Source organism: Microplitis mediator, chromosome 8 (assembly GCF_029852145.1).
Source record: "Microplitis mediator isolate UGA2020A chromosome 8, iyMicMedi2.1, whole genome shotgun sequence".
NCBI classification, from domain to species: domain Eukaryota; kingdom Metazoa; phylum Arthropoda; class Insecta; order Hymenoptera; family Braconidae; genus Microplitis; species Microplitis mediator.
This window is the reverse complement of record NC_079976.1, coordinates 9,336,104-9,352,246: the sequence shown is the minus strand read 5'-3', so window position 1 is coordinate 9,352,246 and position 16,143 is coordinate 9,336,104. Positions and strand designations below refer to the sequence as shown.

The window sequence follows — 16,143 nt, the reverse complement described above, 5'->3', positions numbered from 1 at the left end:
AGGTTCCATAGCCTTGTCTTGGGATTTCAACTGTATTCTGGTGTTTCTTAGCAGCCAAACGCTTCTGATAAACATAACGCAGCGCGTTTCCGTAAGCTGAATAAGCTAGATCGATGTCTATGGTCATTAATTCCATTTTTTTTTACTTCTGTCAATTTTCATCCTCATCTTCACCTTCACCTTCATGATTTGAATCAGAGTCAGCATCATAAGGATTAGTCAGATAAACAGAAATGTGATTGGTTTCCAATTTTAACGCTTTGATAGCTCTAGCAACATTATCACCTCTGACTTGGGCTTTACTGATCAGAACTTGGATATCCGGCCAAGACATTTGGTTGGCTAGCACACTCTGGATCGTGAGTATTGCATTGTCTACCAATTTTCGGTTTAATATAATCAATAACATAATTCTGGCCGATTTAGGTTTTATTTGCTCGGGGATTGGCCTAAGAACAAAAAGGCTGCTATCGGTTGAAAAGTTAGATAAAAATTATGTCTACGATGGATCTAAAAATAGAATTGCTAGATTGGTAAATCTACTGATATCAACTCCTTTGGAGAATCCCTTTCTTCGTTTTCAACGTTTGTAAAAAAAGTCACCGTGTACTAGTTGATTCTGCGTAATAATATTCATGTAGGAAATTTGGCACAATGTGTTTTTGTGATTGATGTTTAATAATCTATTTATTTGTTTTTCTTTAAATTAATAGGATTAAATTTTAATGTTTAGTACCGATTATCATAAATTGAAATAAATAAATATTAATTATTAATATAGGGTATGTAGTATTATCAGATACGAAAAATTAATCATATGCTTGAATTAAAGTTAAAATTGTGTCTAAACTAATAAATTTACGTAAAAATTAACAGATATCTTTCTTATAGAAAATTTAATTCTTTACAAAAATAGTTCAGATAATTTTTGTCGTATCTACAGTAGTCTACCCAGAATTATAATTAAAAAAATTTGTAGTACAGTAATTGTCATTATGCTAAAGGTAAATTGTTTTAAAAAATCACTTTTATTAAAATTTTATTTAATTACATTATCAGACTTTAAAACAATTGTTTAAAAAAAAAAATTAATGATAATAAAAGTATCATTTATAAATTAATAAAATAAATTTACATATTTAAATAATTTATTTTTATCCCAATTTACCTAGTTCCTGTTTTTTTTGTATCACTCTAACAGAGTGATACAAAAATGTATCAATAAAGCCAGCTACTGTAAAAACACCTCCGATAATTGCACAAATATTTGTAGCAAAGTGTCCAAATGATTTTTTTTTCTCTGTATATTTAACCATCAGCGGACTCAACTCGTAGCTGAAAAACACTCCAGGCATCCCAGTCTCGCCATTAAATCCAGATATTTTACGTGACAGACGTGTTACGGAAAATTGATTCGTCTGTAATTGAGCACCATCTCCGCGGTAAAATGTCGTTGGTACTATTTTAATATAATGTTGAAACATCATTGCTCCTATCGTTTTTTATTTTTGATAAAAAAAAAATTTTGATTAAAAAACCATACGTTTAATCCTTGTTAATAATAAAGAATTGCTAGTCTATAAACAACAAATTTTTTTCTAATCTATAAATAAAAATCAATTTTTTTTTTGTTACTCATATTATTGAAAGAAAGAAAATTGTTGTCTAGGTCATATTTTTTTTTATTAAAACTAATTAACTTCGATACCTTTAGAAGGGTCTTGACTCAATATATTTAAATTCCTAAATATATTTAAATTTCGCGCTTAAAAATATTATTATTATTTTTTTTTTATTATTCCATTCTAAAATAATCAATCAAAATTTTCGAATCTAATGATAGATACTAAATTTTATTTTTTTTATTAAATTAAAAACAAACTCTGGTAATTAATTATTTTTAAATTTTGTGCGGGAATAAAATAATTTTTAAAGAAATAAAAGAAAATAATTTCAGAATATAAACGAAAACAAAAATTGTTTTTTAAATATTTACACTAGAAATAAAAACAAAAATGATCAATTTAAATTACCGAAACTAAATCTGATCGATTCTAAAAAAATTGTATAAAATCGATAGGTAATAAATCGAAATAAGCAACATGGCGAATATCTAAATACATAACCTATTAAAACAAATTTTGTCTGTAAATTTAAAGTAATTTCAAATTGTGAAAAAATAATAATTTAATAAATAATCCGTAAGTTAATTTGTACATTTAATTAAAATTTGAAAATTGAATAATAATTAATTTTTAAATTCAATTGAATTAGAAATTTCAATTACTGCCGGTTAAATTCACTTGTGAATTAAAAAAAAATTTTTTTATTAATTTTGAAAAAAAGTAATTTGAATGATTAAATCAAGTGAATGATATGGAAATATACTTCAATAATTTAATTTATATTCAAAAATAATATTATATTTAAAAATTATAATTTTTTAGGTTAAAATGCCAGCAGTACCAGTCGGATCTTATCAACAAGGACCAACATGTTGGGATAGAATGAAAATGGGATTTGGCGTTGGATTTTGTGTTGGTTTAGCATCAGGTGCATTGTTTGGAGGTTTTTCAGCATTGAGGTATTAATTAATTTACTTATTCATTTAAATAACAAATTTCTTACTAATTTTTTTTCCCCCACCGAGTTCAAAGTACGTAATTTATCATGTTTTAAATAAATAGACTGACCCTGATGTATTAATTAATATTTAGTAAAAAAAAAAAAAAAATTTTTCATTTTTAATTCCACTGCTGTACAATTACCAAAAATTTTTTTCCTAAACTTGAATTATTAAATTTTTTTTTAACTTGAAATTTAAATTCTGAATGAAGTAATGAATTTACATGAAAAATCATTGATATTTTTTTTTTAAAGAATTAAATTTCCTACGAAATTATATTCAAGTAGTTTCGCAGTATCTTTAATAGTTTAGCCAGAATTATCATTTAAGTACAGACATTAATAGCAACTTTATTTATTAATAAAATAATTATATTATCGTGTAAATAATAATAATAATTATAGTGATATTTATTTCAATTGATGTAAAAATAATAAGCAACTATTTTTAATCTTTTAGGTACGGATTAAGAGGAAGAGAGCTAGTGAATAGTGTCGGTAAAACAATGATACAAGGTGGTGGTACTTTTGGTACATTTATGGCCATTGGAACTGGTATTAGATGTTAAATTTATATATTAAAATATATGTTTTCTTTCTATAAAAAATTATCTTTGCATTTTTTTTTAACCAGTTCAATTATTGAAAATAATAATATCAATATAAATGAAATGAAAATAATAAAAAATTGTTCCTAGATAATAGAATAATTATGTTTGATTCTTGGATAAGAATTAACAAAATGTATAGTTATAAATAATAAAAAAAAAAAATTAACTAATGATTGTTAATAACATTTATTAATAATAATTAATTAATGAGTAAATCTTACCTTGTTCAGCAATTACAGTTGTATTATCGATAGGATTTGATTTACCAGGAATATTAATACCAAAACTTAAATGACGAATTTTGTGCGTTAAATTAAATTGACTTGATGAGTATGGCTGGACATCATGAACTTAAAAATAAATATTTAAATAATATAGAAAATAAAAATAAGAAAAAAAGTACATAAGGTAAGACACCCTGTACCCAATCACTAATGTATTTGTCTATCTATATTTACTAAATATATATACAAATGCATTAAGTAATCGAGAACTAGTTCCCTGATTGGGTACCAAGTCTTTTACCTTATAGCCGGTGCATATTTACAACTCTGCTGTAAGCGGACCTACTAAATGGAAAACTCGATCTAGTCAAAGTCTACCTTAAGGTGTAACGGTAATTGATTTTCAAATCAATTAATTTCACGGATAAGAATTGGAACCCCAAAATAAAGAGTCTTTATCGTTTTCTAGAATCTTAACAGAGAGCTAACAATTTCGTATTTTAAAAAATTTTAATTCGTCTCAGAAAAATTGTTTCGAAATTTTCATTCACTGTTCAAGTGTACAAAAGATAGTTACGTTAATTTTGCTGTATCTGAAAGTGATGAAGAGGTTGGGGTACTCTTCAATAAAATGTCCGTCGTGTTTAAAACTCTCTTAATGAAAAGTGTCTATCATAATGAAATATTTAAAAAATTACTAGTGACTACTAAGTCACTACCATTTGAAATCTTTACCAAAGACGATTCAGAATAATCGTAGAATAGTCTTTGATAGATATTTTAAATGGCAGTATTTATTTAGAATTTTATTTATGAGAAGGCCACTTATGGCAAAGGTGTAAATGCATTCTCATGGACTATTAACTCCTCCTTTGTCATTATTATTAGTATTAAAAAATTATTTACCATGAACATGATTTATTGAAAAACTATTTCCAGGTGATATATGAAAACTTCCACCAACACGATTTACTTCCATAGATCCATAGATCTGACATCCTTCCTCGAATGCATTCTTAATATGATCTATCGATCTGGCATTCTTACACTGATCTATCGTTGATGGGTCCGGAAATGCCCATTGCCGTAATAAATACGCGTGTTTAACATCCGCACACGTATTGCAACATCTTTAATAACAAATCTATCAGTAAAATACTCATCAACATAATTAACAATAGTAATAATAATGTTAATAATAATAATAAAATAATTACGTAATATTCAGAGCCTCGTCTTCGGCACCATAACATGAGCCACATGATGGCATTGTCGTTGTTTCAATCGTCTAAAAATAAAATAAAAAATAATTAATGCAACAAACATGCTTGCTGTCCTAGTATTACTCAACTCTTTCGGTGTCCTTAAATGGACCCAAAAAAAGCTAAAAGATCTCGACATCAAGACACGCAAAGTCATGAATAAGAATCGGAGCATGCACCCTAAGTCCAGCCAGCAGATTATACCTCTCCCGGAACATCGGTGGAAGAAGTCTACAGAGCCTGGAGTGTCTGCACGATCGTTGGGTTTTGGGTATAACATACGAACTTGTCAATTAAACGCAGATGAAAACGACTTCCTTTTTCAAATTATTTATTGTCATGAGAATAGACACAAGGGAGCGTTTTTCAATAAGGCAGCAATCTACGCGAATAAACCTTTTATGGAACTCTCTAAGGAGGAATAGAAGAGTGTATTCAGGAATGTGGAGCAGCAAAAACTGCTCAGTACACACATGAACAGTCCGAGACTGGAGGGTATAATTTTACCTGACAAGATGGTGTCATCAACATTCTCGAATACCGTACTAAAGTGCTTCAGATGCTGCTGCCCGACACACTGTGTAGGGTGTGTAAGCAATATTTTGAGACACTTATGCATCTCTGGTCAGCATGTTCTGTGCTGGCTAGAAGTGCATACACCTAGCGTCCTAATGCAACTCTGCAAGTGCTTTATTATCTTCGACACACGCACGATATCGATAAGACACCAATGCTGCCTTATCTGCCAGGAGATATTTCACAAGTTGTTGAGAATGACCGTTACCGTATTTATTGGAACATGGCATTCGCAGCAACTCAGACTACCGAGGATAACCCCCTGAGCATTTAAACGAACAAATAATAATAATAAAAGTATAATTACATTATTTTCAAGTTGACGTTCGATTTTAGTGTCCATTAAATCCGTTTTTTTAGGATCTTCAATTGGCATTCCTTCTAAATTTAATCTTCTTTTATAAATATTATGATCTATTTGTAAATGCTGTTCTCCTGTTGTATCCATTGCATCTAATGATAATACTAGAAAGATAATAATAATAACAGTTAATTAATTAAATAATAAATTAATTAAAAATACAAATTAAGTACTTTTAGTATATTCATAAGACAAGTGGTTATTTAAAATATTTATTTATTGAAATTCATGATAAATTTAGTTATAAATCAACCAACTAATTTAATTACTGTCAATTAAAGTGACTTTATTTTAACATTGAATTGAACCTTCGGATTGAATTCTAAACCGTTTGTAAGATTGTATGGAAAAATATAATTCGTCATGCCTACATTTTTTTTTGTTTACTGTAATTAGATTATAATTATAAATAAAAATTACTTACAATCACATGAAATTTTTGGTATAATAATATCTAGATTTATTTTTAATTTAGAACCTCTTGAAGTATCAACAAATAATTCCTCATCCAAATTTGGTGTCATAAAATCTCTTAATTCTGATATAAATAACATTATCATTATCATTGTACTAATTATTGTCACTGAAAATAAAAAATTCATTGTAATTAACAATTAAAATAATAAAACAAATTAGCAAACATTCAACAATGTCTTGTTCTTATAATTGTATCACAAATTACTGGATTTATTTCAAAATTTCCCGGTAATTTTAAAAAATTATTCTCATAAATTTTTGAATTATTTTTTTACAAGAACAATTTTTTTTTTTTTTAATTAAACTTTCATCTGCTGCTCTTAGAAAATTGGAGGTTAGAGAAAAAATTGTGAAGATTATTAATAAAAACAAACAAAAGATACATTTATATAGAAAGTAATAAACTTAAAACATTTATATAATTAATAAATTGATAAGAAAATTAATAAACTAAATCAATTAAAAATACAAACCTATAGCACCGCTAAATGTTTTAACCCTAAAATCTTCAAGTGTTTTTGGATAAGCATCAAATCTTCTTAAAATATCAGCAAAATGCATGATTTATTAATTTAATAAAAGTAATTAACTATTACAAATAAAATTAATTTTTATTCTGCCACGTAATGGAATAAAAACATAAAAACAATGAATGTTGGCTGATTAGGTATGATTGTTATTGTTATTATTGTTTATTTATTGCTGATTTATCAAGCACTTATTTTTTACGAAATGCGCATGCTCAAGTTAATGTCATTTATTTTTTGAGCGGGAAAACAAACTATGACATGATACCCCAAGGAGCACACTTGCTTTTGTGACATCTATAAGATATCAGTTTTTAGGCTACTTTTTGACTTATCGATAAGGCACAAATATGCTGACAAAACGATCAGAAATTTATATCACCGAAAAAATGTCTACTTAAAAGACTTAACACAAGTGACGACAAAAAGTAAATTACAAATAGTGATAAAATAAGTCATCTAAATGGTTTTTTTATTGAAATGAGACAGGAAAAACAACACAATTCTTCTCTGTCTTCGGAACAAACATTTGCATGTCGTATTTATACCAAAAAAGATGACTTGGGGACAATAAAAAATTTGTCTTGTCCTTTTAAAAGACATCTTTAAGACATTTTAAAGTTGTCTCTGTGCTACTTGGGACCTAAAAGATACTCTCCATAATGTGATCAATCAAGAAACATTGCAGTTGACAGCAGAAATTAAATGTCTCACTTACGGATGGCTCTTGAAATTTTTGAATTAATGGTTAAGGCATACTGAATAATTTGAATCAATTACATAAAAATGTTAAAACAGATAGTGAGCGAGCTTACCTGCTTTCTGCTAAAGAATGTGATATAAATAATGATTTAAAGCGTTACCATCAGTCTGAAGTTCCTTGGACATGCCCTGGTTTTTATGATGTCCGGAGCAGTCAGATGATACTGAAGATAGCTGACGTCTGATAATTTTTGGATTTTTTTTAAATCGGTAAATCACAAAAAAAAATATTTTAAAAAATTGCACTTATAGTTTTTTAAATTCTCTAATTGTGAATTTTTTTTTTTTTTTTTTTTTTTTTTTTTTTTTTTTGTAATCGACTTGTTGAAAAAAAAGATTCGAAAATTGCTGATTGTCTGTAAACTTCAGGACCATAGCAGCCAGAGCAACGACTGTGAATGTAGTAGACATCCGACAAATTTAAAATTATAATTAAATAGAGCAAATAATTTAAAAAATAATATTTATAAAAAATGCACGTATTAATTTTTAAATTTTTAAAATGCGCTTTTTGCACGACTTATGATGCGAAGCATAGTGTGCTTTACGATTTAATTTAATTTTATTAATTATTTACTCTATTTATTAATAATTTTGAATTTGTCTGATGTCTGCTACGTTCACACTTATGTCGGAGCAGGATTTTAATTTTTGTCCGGGTTATTTAATAATACGCTTTGAAATACTAAATATAAAAAGAAGCTTTTCAACAGTTGAACTTTTTTATCCACATGGAATGATTTTTTAATTCACTTATTTAATTTACAAAATTTTCAATTTAATCTTCAAAAAATTACTATAAATTATTGAAAAGTAATTTTATTTAATAAAAACAAAAAATGCATGTTGTTTGAACAAAACTAGCAAAATTAAGTTCGCGCAATAAAAAACGAATCGTCCAAGTGTAAAAAAGCGTGTGCTAAAATTCTGAGTGTTGAATTTTTAACAATTTCATGTGCCAATTTAACACACAAATTTTTATTTCATACGAAAGTAACATTTAATATATATGTTACTGTAAAATCAATTCTCGAAATATATTGAAAATAATCACAACCACCAGGAAAGAATTCTGAAAAAATTTCAAGTAAAAATTACACTAAATTTTCGCCATTAACAGTCTCTTTTTGATCACTGCATAATTCATTGTAATAGATTTGTTAATTTAAAGAAATAAATCAGCTATTTTATTTATTTTTTTTTTTTCATGAACATAAGAAAATTGTTATTTTTTATGTGTATGTTACATCTCGTCAGCGAATTACTGTAAAAAAATGGGCTTGATATATTTGTGTTGGAAATTGAACGGCATATAAAAAAGGTTTCTTATCATTTTATGGGAAATCTAATTCTTCAACAGTTATTAAAGGTAAAATTAAAATTATTTCGCGATTTACTCGTACATATTAGACAGAAGATGTAAATAAAATATTAAACAAATTTCTATTGAAAAAGAAACAATCGTGAAGAAATTATAAAAAATTAAACTATGTTGGTTGATAAGTGTTGCTTGGTTGAGGCAAAGCGTTAGTAGTATTGGGCATTGAGTTAAGTAGGCCTACTCCCGGCGTTTACTCGTGAGACCTGAAGATGTGTAATGGAGCATCAAATGTAAGGGAACCCGTATAACATAGAAGTAAAACAGAATAAAATTATATAGATTATGTATAAAAATTAAGTACCGCAGCTCACTAAGTTATTAAAAATTAATAAATATAATATAATACAAAATTTTGTGACAAAAAATATGAGTGCTTAAAAAAGTATGTACGTTAATTAGAAACTGTGATATTTAATTTTTAAATTGGTCTAATTAATGTGTGAAATTAATTATTTTTTTAAATAATTTATTAAAGCTCAAATATCTTGAAAACTAATAAAAATATTGTAAATTTTATGATTGCACTTTTTGTAGTAAATATTGTAAAGAAAATAATGAGTCCGAAAACGAGTCAATACGAAAATTAAAACGGAGTTTATTGAAAAAATAAATCTTGAATATTTTCCTTGGAAATGATCATATTGAGATAAAAAGTAATTTTGGATTGTATGATAGTTTTAATAATTTGGAGTATGTATTTTTTTTTTAGAAATGTGATTGGATGTACGAGTCGTTTCTGGCGTGCTAGGACCTTAAGAATCACATGCATTATTGTAGGAGGTTTGTATTTCGCATGGTTAGTCGTTGTTTTTTTTTTGATTGAATAGATTAAATAACCATTAATTAGATTGAATCATGAATAATAAGTATTTATAATTATATAAATTTTCATTTAAAATAGGGAGATTATTCACGATTGACATTGGAAGAATCAGCGGCTTTACAGAGTTTATGGAAAATATATCGATTTAGTAATCGTTAATGAAGATTTTGACGATATACATTTCGTCAGGTAATTGCGGTGCACTGGACGACTTGGCTATTAAACATCAATGGGTACCAGTCAATTGGATCTATTGATTTTGATACATAATAAAAAATAAATACACGAGAAAATAATTATATGAATAGTGAAGTAAATAAATTTGGTTGATTTATTATTATAATTATTATTGTTTAATATAGTTCAGTAAAACTGAATACAGTTTTTGTTTATATTGTAAAGAAAAAAATGTATGGATAGAATTGTTAAAACAATGAAAATAAATATATTTAACAACTACCAAGTGTCTAATTTTTTAGAAAAAAAAATTACTTCTTGAAGTTTTAATATTTATAATGAATTAGTAGACACATATAAAGAGTATTTAAAAGTGGAAAATTGATTTTTGAAATTCAGGTTTTGTCTCTTAAATGATTTTCATCATGAATTTTTCCTTAAGAACTTAAATTATGACTAAGAATATCGATCAAAATAATCCAGAGTTGATTTCATACTGACTTGCTAGACTGAGAGAATTTATTTAAAGTTTTTGAATTGAACGCTTAGTATAGTAAAAACTTATTCAAGTTTCTCTACATGTTATCCCAAGTCCAATTCAAATACGTAATAAATTAATTTTAGAATCGATACGAATTGACAAGACGAAAATTTGTTGGAGCAAATTCATGATAAAAAAGTACGATAGATTCTCATAGCTGTGTGTATATAAGGCCGACACTGGACTATAGAATTAATTTATTCTCATAAAACCTCTATGAGAATTTATTGGATTTAATAAGATTTTCTAAACAGATTCATATCAAATTTTAATTCTCCCGCCATTTAATCGTACATATTGGACAAAAGATGTAAATAAAATATTTCAACCAAATTCTATTAGAAAACATAAAGCAACGTAAAGTAATTGTAAAAAATTAAACTATGTTGGTTGATAAGTGTTGCTTGGTTGAGGCAAAGCGTTAGTAGTGTTGGGCATTGAGTGCAGCAGGCTTACTCCCGCCGTTCACTCGTTGATGAAAAAAAAAAAAAAAAAGAAAAAAAACAATTCTATTGAAAAATTTATTACTACATATATATTGTTACTTGATAATAATTCAGTATAAGCTGATTGATAAAATATTAAAATATGTAAAGTTAAAAAACATAGAAGACTCTGTGATTGAATGAGTTTTGTAACGGTAATAGTAGAGTAACAAGAACCTGGCACAAAAAGTCAACTTGTAACTATGCTCAATGAATAATCAATAATGAGAATACATTATACTTATACTATGAATAATATTAATTAGATTCATAGATTAAATAGTTATTTGAAATTAATATATGACAGAAGGTCTGTATAAATAAAAATTTGGAAAAAAAAAAAAAAATAGAAATGTCTATTGGAAGGATTTTGTTTGGTATATTTCAATTTTCAGTTAATTGAATATTTTAAGAAATTGTTGAAGCAAACTACAGTCAAAGTCTATCTCAAGTACTACCGCAGTTTACTAAATCATAAAAATTTAAATAAAATAGATATAAAGTTAAATGTATAATTGCAATTGGTTTTGTATTATTAAATTTGGACAAAAAAAAAAAAAAAAAATTAATGGTTTTATAAATTATCGAAATAAATTACAGGATCTACTAATGTATAACGATATTAATAAACGTTAAAGAATATCAACAAAATGTTTTTAATAAATATGACATGCCATACTCTTGAGTCAACTCAATAAAAATAAGAGAATTGTAAATATATTATAAATAATTTTTTTTTCGTTTTTTATCTGAGTCTTGGGATTCTTGTTATCAAGACTATGATGAAAACAATTTTTTTTTTTTTTTTATGTTGATTATAATATAATTTATTGGACGTTAATAAGCAACTGCCTAAGCTAACTGTACTCAAAAAGCCTAGCTCAAGTACTACTGCAGTTCAATGTATATGAAAAATATCTATAATTTTAAAAATAATAGTTTCATTATTAATTCGATTATCATTTCGATTGTTATATAATTTTATAAATTGTTCAAAAAGAAAATGATATTATTCTTATATTCAATAGAAATTTTTATTGATTGATGAGCTACAAAAATATAATGAATAAGAATCGTTAAAATATTAATTTATAAGATAAAATATTACTATTGAATTTTTAAAATTACGTCTAGATATAATCAGAAAAAAGAAAAATAATAAAATGATTTTACTACATAATGAAAAGAGAATTTTATTATCACTTTAATAAAATATAACGCCTTAATATTGTGTGTATTATTTATATATTTTTTCTTTTCTTAAGTTTTATATTAAAAAATGTAATCAATAAAGATATAGATATTAAAATTTACTTAGATAATATTAAAGAATTGTTTAATGTAGGTAATGAAATGTGAGCAAAGCGTAGGTAGTGACGAACTATAGAGTACAGTATAAATGTACTCGTGTCGTTGACTTGTGAATAAAAATAGAGATGCTTAATAAAAATTTATTATATATGTATCCTTAAGGAAAAAAGTACATATTATATATATTAGTTAATGACTTATATTGAAATAACAACGGGAATAATAATACCACAATTTACAGCGGTAAAAAAAAATGACAAAGAAAGAATGTCTATTGAGATTCAGGTGATTGCATTTTTAATGTCAACACCAGATTAACTGTAGTTGCATTAAACATTATTTAAGTGTTTTAAAGTAAGTGTCAATTTCGTTACAAGACATTTATAAAATTGTTAGAGTTCAAAGATCGATACTAAAATATTATTTTAGATGATTTTACGTTATTTGTGATTGTAAGATTGAAAGAAAATTTTTATAACATAAACATGTAATTGTAATTGATGATTATGAAATAATGCAAATGATGTGGAATTATTGATAAAAAAATTATACTATGTTGGTTGATGATTGTTGGCTCGTCGAGGCAAAGCGGTAGTAGTAGTAAGGGGCGTAGCGTAGAGCAAGTTTACTCCCGCCGTTGACTCGTGACTATAATCAAACATGTTTAAAAAAGCATCAAATTGTAAAAAAATTCTCAAGTAATTATAATTGAATTTCATGTCCATTGTCATTATTAATATTTGTATTTTTAACGAAATAATAATAACTTTATATTTGAAATAAGTTTTATAAGTGTTTCGTTAAAAAAATCCAGTAATAGTTTAAAGATGTCTATGTAATTAGAAGAATAACAGTTTCGTTTGTAATTTAATTTAAATTTCAATCATTTTGTATCCACATAAAAAAAATTTCTATCCTAAAATTAAACTGAATATATTTTTTTGTCGCTTTAATTAAATAATTTCGGGATAAGCGAATATGATATGAACTATATTGAATTCTACACAGGCATCATTAAATTTAAAAAAAAATTTCAAGTTTAAAAAAGTCTAACGCAGTTGTTCATAGTCAGAGTTGTATGTTGACCTCAAGATTTACTTAATATATGTATAGAGATATCTGATCTTTCTAGATATTTCTTTATTTTATTTCCTAAGTTAAACTGAAATTTTTAATATTCATTTTCTCGATTAAAAACAATTATTTATATTATATATTTTTAAGTATATTATCCAATATATTGGAAAAGTATAATTAACATTAAAACTTTTTTCTACAGCATATACTTTATGTTATATGTCTAGATTATAGTTTATTATAGTGGAATTTATATTTTGAAAATAAAAATAAACTAACTGTATATATGTGTTATAATAAATTCTTGTTTACTTGTGGTTTTCTTTTTTTTTTTTTTTATTCTTATTACCAATAAGAGAAATAATAAAAATATATTTACTTACTATAATTCATAATAACTATAATGCAAACTTTATAGAAAAATAATTACTCTATATTATAGTAATTTAATTTTTGATAATAGATTAGTATTCAACACGGCAGTTAAATTTTGTCGCTTATTTGTGAATATTTAAGATGAGTATGGGAAAAATCTTAACGAATATGAGGACTTTAGGTAAAAAAGAGGGATTAAAATAATATTAATTTAAACAGAGTTTGAATGAATAAATATTTTGAATACGTAAAATAATTTTTATTTATTTGCAAAAAAAAAAAAAAAAAAAAAAAAAAAAATGTAGTGGCTAATGTAGTTAAAAATTTAGTAAAGCTTAACATTATTAGTTTATTGTTAATATAATTCAGCTCCGTTTATTGGACATTAAGCACTCAAAGCGTAGTTCAAGTACTACTGTAGTTTACTAAGTCATTTAAAGTTTTGTAAATATAATAATAATATTAAATTTTATTATTAATTAATAAAATGTACGATAAAATAGTTGAATTTGCGATTTAATTAAAATTTCAACTGTTCTGTATGATTATCTATGGACAAAAAAATATCAATAAAATATATTTAATAATTATGAACTCTAGACTTGAGTGAAAATTCCTAAGACAAATTTTATTATAGAGAAATAATAAGTATGAAATAAATGTATTAATTTTTTTGTTTTTACAATGTTTCTGTTTATTATAATATAATTTAAACTGATACATTTAGAAAAAAAAAAAAAAAAAATTTTTCGATCCTATATAATTGAAAATAAGTTTAATGGAAGTTTGATAGAAAAATAATAATTATTATATGTTATAATAATGTTAAAATATTTATTTACAAGATAAAACATTGATGTTGAAAACGCTGCGAACCAATGTGTGTTGTAGCTGTCATAGTAGAATAATAAAATCTTGATACGACAAATCGAATGTTGAGTTTAAGTAAAAAATAATATTTTGATTTAAAAATTTACGTGTATATATGATCAGACTACGGTATTTTATTTCGAAAAAAAAAAAAATAAATAAATAAATAAAATAATAATAATTATATTAATTAAGTAATTTTTATGTAAATATAATTCAGTAGAAATACATATAAGTTTAGTATAATAAAATGAGAATGAATCTAGATAAAATTGGGTATTGGAAAAGTATTATTATTATCTATTTATGTATCAATAAAGTTTTCTTTTGTCAGATTGTGAAATTGGATGTCAAGTCAATTAAAATATAAAAATGTTTAAAAAAAAGTATTTACATAAATGTAATATTATTTGTTTTAATATTTTCCAAACGATGTTATGTGATGGTTTATATATGCAATTGTATAAATGTAATACTATCAATATATCAAATGTATACGGTACTTGAAATAAAAATTTTTTTTTATTTACAATTTTTATAGAATAAGTTATTTTATATGATCAATAATATTTTTCATTATTATTATAACATGTTTTAAATTCAATTGAAAATAAAAAAAAAATAATTTATTAAATTAATTTATTTATAATTTTTATACAATAAATGCTAAGAATTAGTTATTTTATATAACCAGTAATATTCATTATTATTATTATTATTATTATTATTATTATTATTATTATTATTATTATTATTATTATTATTATAATTTATTTTATGTTCAATTGAAAAAAATAATAATAATAATATAAATTTAAAGAAATACATGAATAATATTCATTAAAATAAATAATAATTGATATACCAAATGTATACGATACTTGAAATAAAATTTTTTAAAAAATAATTTATTAAATTTATTTATTTACAATTTTTATAAAATAAATGATAAGAATAAATTATTTTATATAATCAATAATATTTTTCATTATTATTATAATATATTTAACATTCAATTAAAAAAAAAAAAATATAACTAAAAATACTAATTATATACATTTAAATAAATAAATAAATAAAAATCAATACATTAATTGTATACGATAGTTGAAAAAATTTTTTTTAGAAATAATTTATTAAATTTATTTATAATTTTTATACAATAAATGCTAAGAATTAGTTATTTCATATAACCGATAATTTTCATTCAAATAAATAATAATTAATCTACCAATATACATTTAAATAAATAAATATATAAAAATCAATACATCAATTGTATACGATAGTTAAAAAAAATTTTTTTTTAAAATAATTTATTAAATTTATTTATTTATAATTATTATAGATTAAATGATAAGAATAAGTTATTTTATATAACCGATAATATTTTATATTATTACTCTAATATATTAACTATTTTAAAATTATTATATGTTTAATTTAAAAAAAGAAAATAATAAACTAAATATTTTTATCAAAATAATAAAATTATATTATAAAAAAAATAATAATAATACTATGTGTATATAAATAAAGAATTTTATATTGAAAAAATAATTCAAGTACCAACATGTAATTTAGATACAGGGAGCTACCGTAGTATCCGCCGCCGCTGACGCGGCTGGCAGTTGGCGCGCAACCACAACGCTTTTAGACGCCGGCTCGTACTAGTATG

General features: G+C 24.4%; 2 protein-coding genes and 1 long non-coding RNA gene across 3 annotated transcripts; 2 read left to right on the top strand and 1 right to left on the bottom strand.

Moving 5' to 3' along the window:
• Nucleotides 1-1,022: 1,022 nt before the first annotated feature.
• Nucleotides 1,023-6,843, bottom strand: LOC130674008 (endoplasmic reticulum-Golgi intermediate compartment protein 3). The gene is made up of 7 exons (XM_057479253.1): nucleotides 6,610-6,843; nucleotides 6,084-6,242; nucleotides 5,606-5,763; nucleotides 4,678-4,748; nucleotides 4,367-4,590; nucleotides 3,458-3,586; nucleotides 1,023-1,492 (listed from the first exon to the last, which is right to left on the bottom strand). The coding sequence occupies exons 1-7, from the start codon at nucleotides 6,695-6,697 to the stop codon at nucleotides 1,155-1,157; spliced, it is 1,167 nt and encodes a 388-aa protein (XP_057335236.1). The 5' UTR covers nucleotides 6,698-6,843; the 3' UTR covers nucleotides 1,023-1,154.
• LOC130674009 (reactive oxygen species modulator 1) lies at nucleotides 2,052-3,406 on the top strand. Its single transcript, XM_057479254.1, has 3 exons — nucleotides 2,052-2,201; nucleotides 2,448-2,584; nucleotides 3,086-3,406. Exons 2-3 carry the CDS (start codon nucleotides 2,454-2,456, stop codon nucleotides 3,192-3,194), a joined length of 240 nt encoding a protein of 79 aa, XP_057335237.1. The 5' UTR covers nucleotides 2,052-2,201; nucleotides 2,448-2,453; the 3' UTR covers nucleotides 3,195-3,406.
• Nucleotides 6,844-6,925: 82 nt separating the features above from the next.
• On the top strand, nucleotides 6,926-10,067 carry LOC130674010 (uncharacterized). Its single transcript, XR_008990956.1, has 4 exons — nucleotides 6,926-7,635; nucleotides 8,683-9,036; nucleotides 9,516-9,586; nucleotides 9,708-10,067. It is a non-coding gene; the product is annotated as an uncharacterized LOC130674010 (long non-coding RNA).
• The last annotated feature ends 6,076 nt before the right edge of the window (nucleotides 10,068-16,143 follow it).